Source organism: Pseudopipra pipra, chromosome 6 (genome assembly GCF_036250125.1).
Source record: "Pseudopipra pipra isolate bDixPip1 chromosome 6, bDixPip1.hap1, whole genome shotgun sequence".
NCBI classification, from domain to species: domain Eukaryota; kingdom Metazoa; phylum Chordata; class Aves; order Passeriformes; family Pipridae; genus Pseudopipra; species Pseudopipra pipra.
The window spans coordinates 63000906-63014959 of record NC_087554.1 but is presented as its reverse complement, the minus strand read 5'-3'; the positions used below and the strand labels follow the sequence as shown (position 1 = coordinate 63014959).

Below are 14054 nucleotides of genomic sequence, written 5' to 3'. Positions count from 1 at the left end.
CCTGGACATGCTTCAATGGTCTCAACCTAGGGGGAGGTTAACAAAGCCTGGGAAGAAGGATGTACCACTGATAGCGGGCACAGAGAATGCAGAATTTATGGGCCACATGGGACATGTGGCAGAACTCCCAAGACAAGGAAGAAACTAATAAAGCAAACTCAGCAATTGTGCTGAATCAGCTCCAACTGGGTAGAAGGTAATTCTGGCAGCCCCGAGGGTCTGAGAGTTCAAAATCAGAGAACTGAACTCTGCCAAAAAACAGAGCTTCAACTCAGTAAAATGAGTAAAACACATGCATGGTTTAGGGAATGTTATGGATTCTTTTCACTGGGAAGTTACACCACTACCAGCTACAGAAGGACAGGGGAAGTTTCTGCCAGTATAAAATAGCAATTTACACATTAAAGAAGAAAATACTTAACCCCACTACGGACTCAGTGGATGAAAAGCAAGGCCAATATTCAAGACCAAAGCAAACTTTTAATGAATATTCACACAGAGCAGCTACCTGACAGCCACAGCCAACAACATATCTTGGTCCATTTGCAGCTTTCACAATGACTGGAGAGAGAAAATTAGAGAAAAAAATTACATTTACTTGATGCACTGCTCTGAGTTGTGTTTCTGAACTGTCCACTGTGGTTTTTTTGCTAATAATCTTATCACCAATACTTTAATTCTTTACTACTCCAAATCTTTAATGATATTTAAATTACAGAAGCTTGTTGTTTTTTGGCTGCCCCATTCCTGGAAATGTTCAAGGCCATGTTGGACACAGCTTGGAGCAACTTGGTCTAGTGGAAAGTGTCCCAGCCTGTGGCATGGAATGAGATGAGGTTTAAGGTCCCCTCCAACACAAACCACTCTGGGATTCTATGACACCAAACCTTCCAGGTTTCACCCAAATTACATCCACCCAAAGCAGAGCCTAAGGAAAAGGAGTCTGATCCCTCCCTGGCAGCGACAGCAGCCAAAAGCCTTTCACACACCACCAGCCTTCCCTTGCACATGTTTTGGGATGATCTCCTGGGATGAAGCAAGATTTGGGGGAGCGGCTGCTCTCTGCTGTTGGTCCTTTGCAGAGCCATGGGGACACGCCATGGGAAGGGGAGGAAATCCCAACATTTTTCTTGGCTTCCCACTGCCAGAGGGCAGGGTTAGATGGGATATTGGGAAGAAATCCTTGGCTGTGAGGGTGATGAGGCCCTGGCAGAGGTTGCCCAGAGAAGCTGTGGCTGCCCCATCCCTGGAAGTGTCCAAGGCCAGGATGGATGGGGCTTGGAGCAACCTGGGATAGTGGGAGGTGCCCCTGCCCATGGCAGGGGATGGAACGAGATGAGCTTTAAGGTCCCTTCCAACCCAAATCATTCCATGCTTCTATGAAACCTCTTGAAGTCAGAAGCTTAGAATAAAGCAGTGGATGCTCCAAACACTGGTGGACAAGAGCAGAAACAGATGGACAGACTGGGAAATCTTTGACAGCCCCCCATCCCAAAAAAAAAAAAAAAAAAAAGAAAAAAAAAATCAGTCATCGATTCACGTTCAAACAGTGGGTGTCCCCGTGGCGAGGGGAGGAAGGGTGGGACCGGATGGCTTTGATGTCCCTCCAGACCCAAACCATTCCGGGATTCCATGAGGCCTCCCCTCAGCCTCCTGCCCCCCGACGGGCCGTGCCCGCTCCTTAACCCACGCGCTCAGAGCGCTGACACCGCCGCTGCCTTATCGCGGTTCTAGCGCCGTTTGCAGCGCACACACACACACACACGCACACACACACACACAAACATATATATACAGAGAGCGCGGCCCGTCGCGACCTGTCGCGACAGGGCGTTTCCCCTCCGCGGCGGGAGGGGGCGCTGCGCGGCGCCGGGCGGTGAGGGCGGCGCGGCCCCCCCGCGGCCATGGCCCTTCCCGGCATCCCCTATGAGCGGCGCCTGCTCATCATGGCGGACCCCAGAGACAAGGCGCTCCAGGACTACCGCAAGAAGCTGCTGGAGCACAAGGAGATCGACGGCCGCCTCAAGGAGTGTGAGCGCGGGCAACCGCCGGGGGCTTGCGGGGGAAAAAGCGGGGGGGAGAGGGGGTCGGTTCTACAAGCAGCCCCACGTCGCTGAGGGAGAGCGGCGGCCGCGGCGCTGCCCGCGCTTCGTCATGGGCCTGGCCGGGCCCCGGGAGCGCCGGGAGGGGGAGCGGGGTGGGCGCCGCCAGCGCCGCGGAGGGTTCGCTTCTCCTCTTGGGAGGGCACCGAAGGGTCGCGGAATCGTTTAGGTTGGAAAAGAGCTCCGAGGTAGTCGAGCCCAGCCTGTGACCGGTCGCCAGCTTGTCAGCCAGACCGGAGTGTCACGTCCAGTGTTGCCTTAAACACCTCCAGGGATGGGGACTCCCACACCTCCCTGGGCAGCCTGTTCCAGATGACTGACCACCCCTTCCGTGAACACATTTTCCCTAATATCCGACTTAAATCTCCCCTGGCACAGGTTAAGGCCCTTTCCTCTCATCCTGTCCCTTGTTCCCTGGGAGCAGAGCCCAACCCCCCCAGCTCCACCGTCCTGTCAGGGGGTTGCAGAGCCAGAAGGTCCCCCCTGAGCCTCCTTTTCTCCAGGCTGAGCCCTCCCAGCACCCTCAGCTGCTCCTGCTGCTCCAGACCCTTCCCCAGCCATGTTCCCTTCCCTGCACACTTTCCAGGGTCACTTACTGGGTTTGCTGATCTCCCACAATCTCACTTTGCTGCTGGAAAAGAATCTGGTCCCGGGTTCTTGTTGGATTGGAAGTTTCTAAAATCTCGTGTTTGTTTCCTTTTTTCAGTAAGGGAACAGCTGAAAGAGCTCACCAAGCAATATGAGAAATCAGAAAATGACCTCAAGGCCTTGCAGAGCGTGGGGCAGGTACGTGACACAAACAAGGGCTCGGCATCCTGCAGTGTTTGTTGACAGTGAACTTGTCTGGAAATAACATTTAAATCCGTTTTTGGCATTGAAAAAGAGAAAGTTGGTACGGCCCAGCTAACAGAAACAGGGTCTTTGATATCAGGAACTGAGCACATGGGCTAGAGAGGTTTTCTCTAAGTTCTGCAATGTTAATTTGTCTCTAGGCTAATACTGTATTTGTTCTTTCAGATTGTTGGTGAGGTTCTTAAACAGCTGACAGAGGAGAAATGTAAGTACACTAGAATGTTATGTTCTTTGAGACCATGAAAATCACGGAGTGGTTTGGGTTGGAAGGTACCTTAAAGACCACCTTGTTCCAACCCCTGCCATGGGCAGGGACACCTTCCACTATTCCAGGTTGCTCCAAGCCCCATCCAACCTGGCCTGGAACACTTCTAGGGATGAGGCAGCCACAAAGTAACAAGCTTTTGTAATTTAAATCTGGTTGAAGATTTGGAGGAGTAAAGAATTGAAAGTATTGGTGATCAGATTATTACCAAAAAGCCATATAGGATAGTTCAGAAACACAACTCAGAGTAAACTTTGGGTTTTTTTCTTTATTTTCTCTCTGCAGTCATTGTGAAGGCTACAAATGGACCAAGATATGTGGTTGGCTGTCGCCGTCAGGTAGGTGCACTGTGTGAATACTCATTAAAAGTTTGCTTTGGTCTTGAATATTGGCCCTGCTTTTCATCCACTGGGTCCTTTGTGGGGTGAAGTATTTTCTTCTTTAAGGGTTTTTTTATTCTTTAAGGCTATTTATGGCTATTTTATACTGGTGTCTGCTTCCCCTGTCCCTCTGTAACTTCCTAGTGAAGAGAAAACAATCCACAACATTCCCAGAACCTTGCACGTGTTTTTTTTCTTTTTATTGAGTTAAAACTGTCTTTCTGCCTGATTTTGGACTCTCTGAAAATTAATGATCATTATGAAAATTAATCAGCTGTGTTGTGACCATTACTGTCACAGTGCTGAGCTTTAGATTTAGTATTAAATATTAACTGTGTGTCATAGAATCGTGGAGTGGTTGGAGTTGAAAGGCACCTTAAAACTCATCCAGTTCCACCCCCTGCCATGGGCAGGGACACCTTCCACTAGCCCAGGTTGCTCCAAGCCCCATCCAGCCTGGCCTGGAACATGTTCAGGGATCCAGGGGCAGCCACAGCTTCTCTGGGCAACCTGTGCCAGGGCCTGCCCACCCTCACAGTCAGAAATTTCTTCCCAATATCCAATCTCAACCTACTCTCTGTCAGTTTAAAGCCATTATCTTTATCCATATCTTAATGTATATTTTTTTCCTAATGCTTTTGCAGTCCAGTGGATAATTATGGGAGGCAAAGCCCCTGTTCTAAACACTTGGAGGGATTTTTATTTGTCCTTAGTGATCTTAAAAAAAAACACCTTTGGCTCTCCTGGTTCACAGGACAGCAGCTGTTTAACCTACATCAGATTGTGTAGAAATCAGCCACTTTAATACAGAGCCTTCCTTGCAGCACAGTCCATCTGCCACAGTCAGCAACAACCACTTGGAGGTACTTTTTGTTCCTCTCATCTCTGACTTTGAGAAATGGGAGCAAAGAACAACACGTGTGAAATGTGGGACTGTCAGGTACCTCTGAACAGGGAGTAACAGCCCCAGGGGAAGGATCATTCTGATCATTCAGCTTTTTTATTTAGCAATTTTAAAGCACAAATAAGTGTAAGAACTTTTTCCAGCTGTGATCTCTCAGTGCATCTTGAACTGATTCCTTTATGGTGCAAGAATTAGCTGCAGTTGAGTTTTTAAGACATCATGTTCTCCTCTGTCATGGAAGTTGTGAAAAATAAGAATTCCTTCAGTAAAAGGAGCACAGGGGTGGTATTGATTTTAGAGGTGACTTTTCTTTCTCATTCTGAAGATAAACTGATGTTCATTACAGAATTTTGGGACATAAATGTAGTTAATTCCATTTAGGGGCACTTAAGGTATTCTTGGAGTTCTGTGTTGAAACAGATAAATCCTAAGGAATAGGTTGTCCTTGGACGAATCAGGCATTGCAACACGTGCTTTCAAATCTATTCTTTGGTAAAAACACTCTTTTATCTTAAAAGATCCTTGATTTGATACCAAAGGCTAAAAAAAACATATCCATGGTTGTTTTTAAAATGTCAAAATATCAAGACAAATCCTTTCTCCCGGACTAGGATGAGTTTCTGATCAAAGCCCTTGTGGCTGAGCTGTGCTGCTCAGGAGGGAGACTGATGCTGTTTGAATTGAAACAAAATTACTTCCCTGTCTCAAGTGCACTTCCTAAGGAATTTGAGGTCAAGTGGTTTCTCTTTGTTTTCTTCTCACTGCAAAATAAATCTGTTGGGCAGAGTTGACTCTGATAAAATTCCGAGCTGTTACAGGTTTCTTAAGATGAGGCAGCTGAGAAGAGGTCTCAGGAGTGACCCCAGTAAAGGAGGAGGGACAGCTTGATCCTAAACACTACCAGAGAGTCAAGAACCCACATGGGCAGGGGACCTTATAAATCCCCCAGTGAGGGCAATGGGAAGCTTCCAGCAGTCCTGGAAAAGGGCTGTTGAAATCCTTGTTGTGCAGATGCCACATCACAGAATCCAAGAATGTTTTGGGTTGGAAGAGACCTTAAAGCTCGTCTCATTCCAAGCCCCTGCCATGGGCAGGGACACCTTCCACCACACCAGATTGCTCCAAGCCCCATCCAACCTGGCCTTGGACTATTCCAGGGATCCAGGGGCAGCCACAGCTTCTCTGGGCAACCTGTGCCAGGACCTCACCACCCTCACAGCCCAGAATTCCTTCCCAATATCCCTTCTAACCTTGCCCTCTGACAATGGGAATCCATTCCCCCTTGTCCTGTCACTCCATGCTCTCTTCCAAAGTCTCTCTCCAGCTCTCCTAAGACACAGACCTGCCCAAGTGGGTTCAATCCATGAAGGGAGCAGTTCCAGCATGGACTGTGTCCTTGTCCTTAAAGCTCAGAATAAACTGGTTTCTTAAAAACAAGGTGAAGAACACAAGTTGGTTGTTTTTTTTTTAATCCCAGCAGAATTTAGCAGGGTGTGCTGGAATGTGTTTAAAAATCACATAAAATGGAGCAATCAGACAAAAACTGCTGAGGCAGATGAGGAGGCATCTGAGGTGAAAGAGTAATAACTGAACAGCTGACTTCAAAGTGGAATATAACATGTAAAAATGTGCCAACAGCTGGTTCTGTCCTGGTGGAGCAGAGAGGAGGATTAGATCCCACTAATCCAGTCAGATTGACAGCAATAAAAGAAAAATTAATGATGGTCTAGAAAATAGTGTTTATTGTCAAGATTGGTGGAGGTAAGTTAATGACTGCTTGGTGTGTGGCTCAGTAGCCTTGTTTTCTTCTTTTATGGGGTTGAGCAAAGAGTGCAAGCTCCAGTAAACATCCTAAAAACAGGGATTGTTTTGGAATGTGGTTGTAACAGAATTCCTTTTTTTTGTTTTTTTGGGACTAGCTTGACAAAAGTAAGCTGAAGCCAGGGACAAGAGTTGCTCTGGATATGACCACTCTGACTATTATGAGGTAGGTCTCTGCTCTTCTGCTCATCATATAAGGGAGAAAAAATAATTACCTGAGTATATCCACGAAGATTTGAATAATCACTTCCATAATATTGTGTAAAGGTTTTCTGCAAAGCAGTGCTAAAGTAAGTTACTTTGAGGGAAGACTTGTATGTTATATGTGTTATATATGATTCAAAAAGAAATTGCTTATCCCTTAAAAAAAATGTTACAACTCATTTTCAGCCTTTTTTTAAGCTTTGTTTTAAAACTTGAAAAAGTTTGCTTGGTTTGGGGTTTATTCTGGTTTTTCAACATATACTTGTTATCAAGATGGGAGAAGAAGAAATAATTTCCACAGTTGCTGTAAAATTTACAGGAATAACTTTATAAATTTATAACACTGAAAAATAACTCCTAACTCTGTTTTCCAGATATTTGCCCAGGGAAGTGGATCCACTGGTTTATAACATGTCTCATGAAGATCCAGGGGATGTTTCATATTCTGAGATCGGAGGGTTGTCGGAACAGATCAGAGAACTAAGAGAGGTACCCAGTGCCTCAAAACCACTTATCAAATAGTGATTAGTGTTCTGAGTGAAGTTTTTAAGGGGAAAAACCTCTTTTTGATGTTTGTCCTACACTACCATCAGGCTGTTAAAGGATCCTCTCAGATCAGTGCTTCCCACATTTCATTAACTGGAATGAAGTGCTTGGATTGAGATTAAAATGAAGAAAATCCTTTAAAGGAGAGGGTTTAAAGGATCCAAGACCCTTCAGGCTGAGGGAATGCCATGAAGTCAAGTGGGAGGGCACTGGTAGGATTGACAACCAGGAAAGCAAAGTGGAATTTTGCACAAACACTACCAGAATTGCTCTGGGGAGTGGAATTATGGATTGAGCAGAGAGGATCAAGAGGAACCATCCACTGCAGAGCTGGAGTGTGAGCAGGAAGGGCAGGATTGTGGATCAACCTGACATTTCCTTACTTAACCGTTTCTCAAACAAAACGTGCTGCCAATAAATAAATGCAGGGATATGAAAAACAGGCTGGCAAACGTACCATTAGCTGTTTTAAACCTCATTCTCTGTCCCTTCACAGGTAATAGAGCTGCCACTCACAAACCCAGAATTATTCCAGCGTGTGGGAATTATCCCTCCCAAAGGCTGTTTGCTCTACGGGCCCCCTGGTGAGTCCCAGCAAAGGGGAACCAGCTCTTGGTAGTTGCTTTCAAACTGTGCCAAGACCCTCCTTTGTTTTGCCTTTTTTTCCCCTTTCCTTTTTATTTTTTTCTTTTTATTTTCTTTCCTTTTTATTTTTGCTTTTCTTTTATTTTTTCTTTTTATTTTTTCTTTCCTTTTTACTCTTTCCTTTCCTTTTTACTCTTTCCTTTCCTTTTTACTCTTTCCTTTCCTTTTTACTCTTTCCTTTCCTTCTTCTTCCATTTTCCTCTTTCCATTTCTTTTCCTTCTTTCCCTTTCTCCCCCTTTTTCTCCTTTCTCCCCCTTTTTCTCCTTTCTCCCCCTTTTTCTCCTTTCTCCCCCTTTTTCTCCTTTCTCCCCCTTTTCCTCCTTTCTCCCCCTTTTCCTCCTTTCTCCCCCTTTTCCTCCTTTCTCCCCCTTTTCCTCCTTTCTCCCCCTTTTCCTCCTTTCTCCCCCTTTTCCTCCTTTCTCCCCCTTTTCCTCCTTTCTCCCCCTTTTCCTCCTTTCTCCCCCTTTTCCTCCTTTCTCCCCCTTTTCCTCCTTTCTCCCCCTTTTCCTCCTTTCTCCCCCTTTTCCTCCTTTCTCCCCCTTTTCCTCCTTTCTCCCCCTTTTCCTCCTTTCTCCCCCTTTTCCTCCTTTCTCCCCCTTTTCCTCCTTTCTCCCCCTTTTCCTCCTTTCTCCCCCTTTTCCTCCTTTCTCCCCCTTTTCCTCCTTTCTCCCCCTTTTCCTCCTTTCTCCCCCTTTTCCTCCTTTCTCCCCCTTTTCCTCCTTTCTCCCCCTTTTCCTCCTTTCTCCCCCTTTTCCTCCTTTCTCCCCCTTTTCCTCCTTTCTCCCCCTTTTCCTCCTTTTCCTTCCCTTTTTCATTCCCTTTTTCCTCCCTTCTTCCCTTTTCCCCCTCCTTTTCCTTTTCTATTTTCTTTTCCCCCTTTTCCACCTTGTCTTCCCTTTCCCTTTGTTGTTTTCCCTCCTTCCCAAGTCCCTGGTGGGCAGTGCTGGGTCAGGAATGAACCGGCTCCCATCTCTTGCCTGTGCAGGTACAGGGAAGACCCTCCTGGCCAGGGCTGTTGCCAGCCAGCTTGACTGCAACTTCCTCAAGGTACTGGAATGGCCTCATGCACTCACACACCAGAGCTGTTTGCACTCCAGTCTCCTCATCCCTGTGTTCCTTTGTCCTTCCCAAGGTGGTGTCCAGTTCCATAGTGGACAAGTACATCGGGGAGAGCGCTCGGCTCATCCGAGAGATGTTCAATTATGCCAGAGATCACCAGCCCTGCATCATTTTCATGGATGAGATCGATGCTATTGGTAAGGCTGATGGCCTGGGGGGTGGGACAGAGGCTCCTTTTGGGGATGAAATCAGCTGGACAGCCAATTCCCCCTCCCCCAGTTTGAAAGGCAGAAATCAAGTCCTAGAACTCATGAGTTTGGTGTGCTGCAGGTGGTCGCCGTTTTTCCGAAGGCACCTCAGCTGATAGAGAAATTCAGAGGACTCTGATGGAGGTGAGTGTCTAATTCCTGACTGTAATACAGGTGTGAATTGTTACCTGGGATCTGCCCTGGCAGAACCTTTTCTGAGTTAATAACCTGGAGCTAGAGTAGAACTAGATGCTGCTTTTGGAGCAGCTGCATATCCTGATAGCTCATCCATTAATTCAACATGGGGAATTAATTGAATCTTTAAAATTGATAAAATTATTTGGGATATTTTCCTCTTCTTTTACTTACTGCTTCTTCCTGCATCTCTGAAGGTTTGGAGGGCCCCTTTTTCTGTCTCCTTTAGACCCAAAGACACTCACTTTATATAACATTTTTGGACTGTTATGGTTGGATTTTTGAAACCAGGAGGAGCAGTTGTGTTTCTTCGTTTCTGTATTAGTTGCTCTGGTAAACTGGGTTGTGTGAAGAGAATTTTAAAGCCACTGGTGACAATTCCAAAGCTAATGGGAACCTTCACTGGCCTGTGTTTGCAAACAGCTTGCCTGTTTCAAAAGAGTGTGTCTGCCTTCCGTAGAGAATTAAATCACTCTGATCAAAGAGCAAGTACTTTAAATCTTCACAATGAAACGTCTTCCTCTGTGTGTATTAGTATTCCAGAGGCCCTTCTCCAAGTCTAATTGGAATGTCCTGCACTTGGTGCACTACAATCCCAATGTGTCAGGCAGCCACTGGCTCCTTTAGTCCTTGCAGTGTTTTCTTTGCCTCATTGTTTTAGTCAAGTCTTTCACGTTTGAGCTGAGCTTTGCTCAATGTCCTTTTCTCTGGGCAGAGCATTCTCAGTGTCTCTCTTCAGCCCTCCACTGCTCATGGAATATTCAGGGAGCTCAAGGCCTTTCATTAGGGAGCTTGTAGGATTTTTTTTCCTGACTTTATCTTTGGCGCTTTTCATCTTGGTGAAAATACTTAGGCAGGGGGGAAAAAGAAAAAAAAAGCCGGACTAGGAAGGTTTTGGGTTGTTTAAAAATAAACAACCTTCTGTTCCCTCACAGTTATTGAATCAGATGGATGGATTTGATACTCTGCACAGAGTTAAGATGATCATGGCTACGAACAGACCTGACACGCTGGATCCTGCACTGCTGCGGCCTGGAAGGCTGGATAGAAAAATCCGTGAGTTATTACTCCCCAGAGGATAATAATCCATGGGAATTGTGGGTTTTCTGCTTTAATTAAAGCTGTAATTCTTTCTAGATATTGATCTACCAAACGAACAAGCCAGATTAGATATTTTGAAGATTCACGCAGGTCCTATCACTAAACACGGTGAAATAGGTGAGTAGGAAGTCACCTGGATATCATTCCTGCTGCTGTTTGTAGGGATGGGAAGAGGGTGAGTTGTTACAATCACTCCTGCCCTTAGACAACTTTCCCTCTTGGAGTTCTACTTCTTTTATTTTTTTAATGCATCCTGATTGAACTGTTGCAAAGTCTTTGCAAAGGAACACTGAATATCAACCCTTGGAGCACAGCTGTAAACTGGAAAATCCACATGATTTTCATCAGGTTTCCTGATTCCATTCAGGTTTTCTGTGATTCTCATCCTGTTTCTAAAGGAAACACTTTCTTTACTTGCACTGTTTTCTTGGTGCAGGTAAAGAGCATTTTCATTGGCCCCTTAGGAAAGAAATGTTGTTAATGAGAGAACAATAAAGAATCTTTAAAAGTCAGGGATAAACTTTGGAGTTTGGGGATGGCCTGATGAAAATTGTCTGGTTAGTGGTGTTCATTGCTCTCTCCAGAGTGTAAAGGGGAGAAAAATGAGATTAAAAAGGGGAAGGTTTATTTGAGGACTGTTTTAGCCTAAGCTGACCAGAGTCCTGCTTTCACAGTGGCTTTTTCCTGGAGAAAACCAAGTGTGATTTGCCTTTAAATGGGAGCTGGATGCCTTTGAGTGCAGCAGTGCCCCATGGCACCCACCCCCCTGTGTGCTGACAGCAGCAATTCCTACAGCCAGGACAGGACAGTGGAACTGATCCCAGTCACCATCTGGCTGCATCAACAGCTGCAGCTCTGCCCAGGGATCGCTGGGGATCGCTGGGGATAGCGGGAGAGGACTGGGGGAGGGCCAGAGGGGTGAGCTCTGTCCTTCTTAGCAGCAAGAGGGGCTTAAACATGCAGTGACTGTAGACTGAGGTAGAGAAAGAAGCTCCAAAGCAAATCATGAAGCTGAAGTGAAATACTTGGAGAGAGACTTGAAACAAGTGCCTGGAGTGACAGGACAGGGGGAATGGATTCCAACTGCCTGAGGGCAGGGGTAGATGGGATATTGGGAAGGAATTGTTGGCTGTGAGGGAGGTGAGGCCCTGGCACAGGTTGCCCAGAGAAGCTGTGGCTGCCCCTGGATCCCTGGAGCTGTTCCAAGCCAGGTTGGATGGGACTTGTAGCAACCTGGGATAGTGGAAGGTGTCCCTGCCCATGGCAGGGGTTGGAACGAGATGAGCTTTAAGGCCTCTTCCAATCCAAACCATTCCATGATTTTATGATTCCACCCTTGTTCTTGCATCTTTGGGCACTGGAGTAGAGCAGGGTGGGATTATTCCTTTGTGCCACTTGCAAGGTGAGGTGTCTGAATGTGGTGTGGAAAGACTGATGCCCAGTTTTGATACCCCAAAAGTAAGGCCAGAACTGAGCAGCAAGGTGGGGTGGGAATTGCATTAAAATCCATTAAAATGACCTGTTCATGTTCCAGCATGAGAATCTCCTGCTGAAGACCCTAAACTTACAAACCTTGGACTGTTCAACATTGCTTAGTCCCCTCACTTTTTTTTAACTTTCCAATTATGAACAGACTTGTTTATAGGACATAGTGCTACATGGAATTAAAATACAGTTGGAGAATTTCTTTAGAAGGTTTTGAATTCCTGAGATAAAAACATTCAGTTCAGTTGTTCTGAATTTCATGCAGGAGGGAAACTTTGAAAGGTTTTGCAGAAAATTGATAATTTTAATAAGCAGCCCAGCAAAAAGCAGGACTTGCTGGAGGCTCAACAGACACAGTGGTTTGGAAATTGGTTCCTGATGAACTACCACCACAGCCACTTTTTTAGTAAATAGATGTGCATAAAATATCAAGACATTAAATGCCTTCAGTAGATGCAGTGTTGGAAGTGGAAAGGGACTGAGTTGTGATCACTTGGAGATAAGACATCTGGGGTTTTGCATCATTTAAATGATAAGAACATTGCCTTGATGGAGCTTTCTTGCACTTCATGATGATTCTTGTAACCACAAGTTGGTTACTTTGGGATTTAATTATATAATACGAGCTTTTGGCTACAGTACTTTGTGTTTTAATGGAAGGGGTGATACAGCTGATGCTTCCAGTTAATTTATCACTCCAGTGCTCTGTGTTTGCACTGAGATCCAAGTGTGTGTTTGTTACCTGGATATATATATATGTCTTTGTTATCCATAAGGGGAAGTGTGATTTATTTCTAATTGGCATTGCTGTTTTCTGGGCAGATTATGAAGCAATCGTGAAGCTCTCAGATGGCTTCAACGGAGCAGACTTGAGAAATGTCTGTACTGAAGCAGGTAATTCCTAAACTCTTCATTTCTCTGTGCTAAATCTTGGCTAATGCTGAATCTTGGAGCTGTTTCTCTGTGGATTAAAACCAGGAGCTCAAAAACCTTCTGCTGGAACGTTTCACTCGGGCTGGTCTCTAACCACGTGTTGGATAACTATCATGGTGTGTGTCACACTGTCTCAGTAGATACATTCCAGAAACAGTGATTGCACCCATTCCTCTCCTTTTTGCAGAGGATACAAGTCTCTTGGTACCAAGGTTACTGGAAAGTTGATGCTGTTTTAAGCTTTTTCTACATTAAAACTTGTGCACAGGGTTTGGCTGCATGGACAGGCTGAGTCCCCCAGTGAACGCTCACAGTTTAAACAAGCTTTCTTCTTAGTAATCCCCTAATTCAGAAAGGTGACCCCCCTGAAATTCTCTCCTCTTCCCAACATCCAAGACAGTGTAATTTGGATTAATTTTCACTTGGGTTTTTGAGTGAATCTTTATGTTCTGTAGCTGATCCTGGCTGTTAAATTCTCCTCCTCTCAGGTATGTTTGCGATCCGTGCCGATCATGACTTCGTAGTTCAGGAAGACTTCATGAAAGCTGTCAGGAAAGTGGCTGATTCCAAGAAACTGGAGTCCAAGCTTGACTACAAACCTGTGTAAATTAACCATAGAATTTGTGATTGATTGCACACGTCCTCCTGGGTTAATGTATAAAGAGAGAGAAATAATGTACCTCTTGATTATCATTGTAAGGTGTTTGTGTAGCATGTAGCTAGTAATTTTGGGAATGCTAGTTGCAAGTTGGCTACAGGAGTGTGTTTTCTGTACAATTCTGACATACATTATTCATTACAGCCCAGGCTCAGTAAAATGTGTGGAGATGTGTTCTCTTAGCAATTATGGTGGGAATTTATAAACGTGCCTGAAGGGATTCGCAGACATAAGAAAGTCAGTTCATTTCTTGACTTTTTGTATATCAGTAAATCTCCTTTCCCCAAACAGTTTATGAATAAAACCTGTTTAAATCTGCTTATGCTGGTGGATGTTTTCTGTAGCTCTCGTGGAGAGGTGAATTATGTGTGTTCGGAATTTAAAGAGCAGCTTTTCTCTTGTGTTGGGATTGGAGTCCTGTGCCTTCCATACCAAACAGAGGCAGCCTTTCCCTCGGAGAGAGGAGGGACAAGTGGGGTTGAGATTCACAGAGTCATTGAAGTTGGAAAAACCCTCTGAGACCATTGAGTCCAACCACTCCCCCAGCACTGCCAAGGCCACCACTGACCCATGTCCCCAAGTGCCACATCCACAGGGCTTTGAAATCCCTCCAGGGATGGGGACTCCACCACTGCCCTGGGCAGCTGTGCCAGGG

The 14054-nt window shown here is 45.5% G+C and overlaps 1 protein-coding gene across 1 annotated transcript; it reads left to right on the top strand.

Annotated features, from left to right (window-relative positions):
* The first annotated feature begins 1861 nt into the window (after positions 1-1861).
* On the top strand, positions 1862-13717 carry PSMC6 (proteasome 26S subunit, ATPase 6). The gene is made up of 14 exons (XM_064659667.1): positions 1862-2031; positions 2809-2888; positions 3120-3159; positions 3505-3557; positions 6423-6490; positions 6903-7017; positions 7571-7658; positions 8706-8767; positions 8853-8976; positions 9110-9171; positions 10158-10278; positions 10360-10440; positions 12631-12702; positions 13230-13717. The coding sequence occupies exons 1-14, from the start codon at positions 1905-1907 to the stop codon at positions 13346-13348; spliced, it is 1212 nt and encodes a 403-aa protein (XP_064515737.1). The 5' UTR covers positions 1862-1904; the 3' UTR covers positions 13349-13717.
* The last annotated feature ends 337 nt before the right edge of the window (positions 13718-14054 follow it).

Coding starts and splice junctions, on each gene's coding strand:
- PSMC6 (XM_064659667.1), top strand. CDS start 1,905: ATGGCCCTTCCCGGCATCCCCTATGAGCGGCGCCTGCTCATCATGGCG. Junction 6,491..6,902: donor ACCACTCTGACTATTATGAG/GTAGGTCTCTGC, acceptor TCTGTTTTCCAG/ATATTTGCCCAGGGAAGTGG. Junction 8,768..8,852: donor TTGACTGCAACTTCCTCAAG/GTACTGGAATGG, acceptor GTCCTTCCCAAG/GTGGTGTCCAGTTCCATAGT.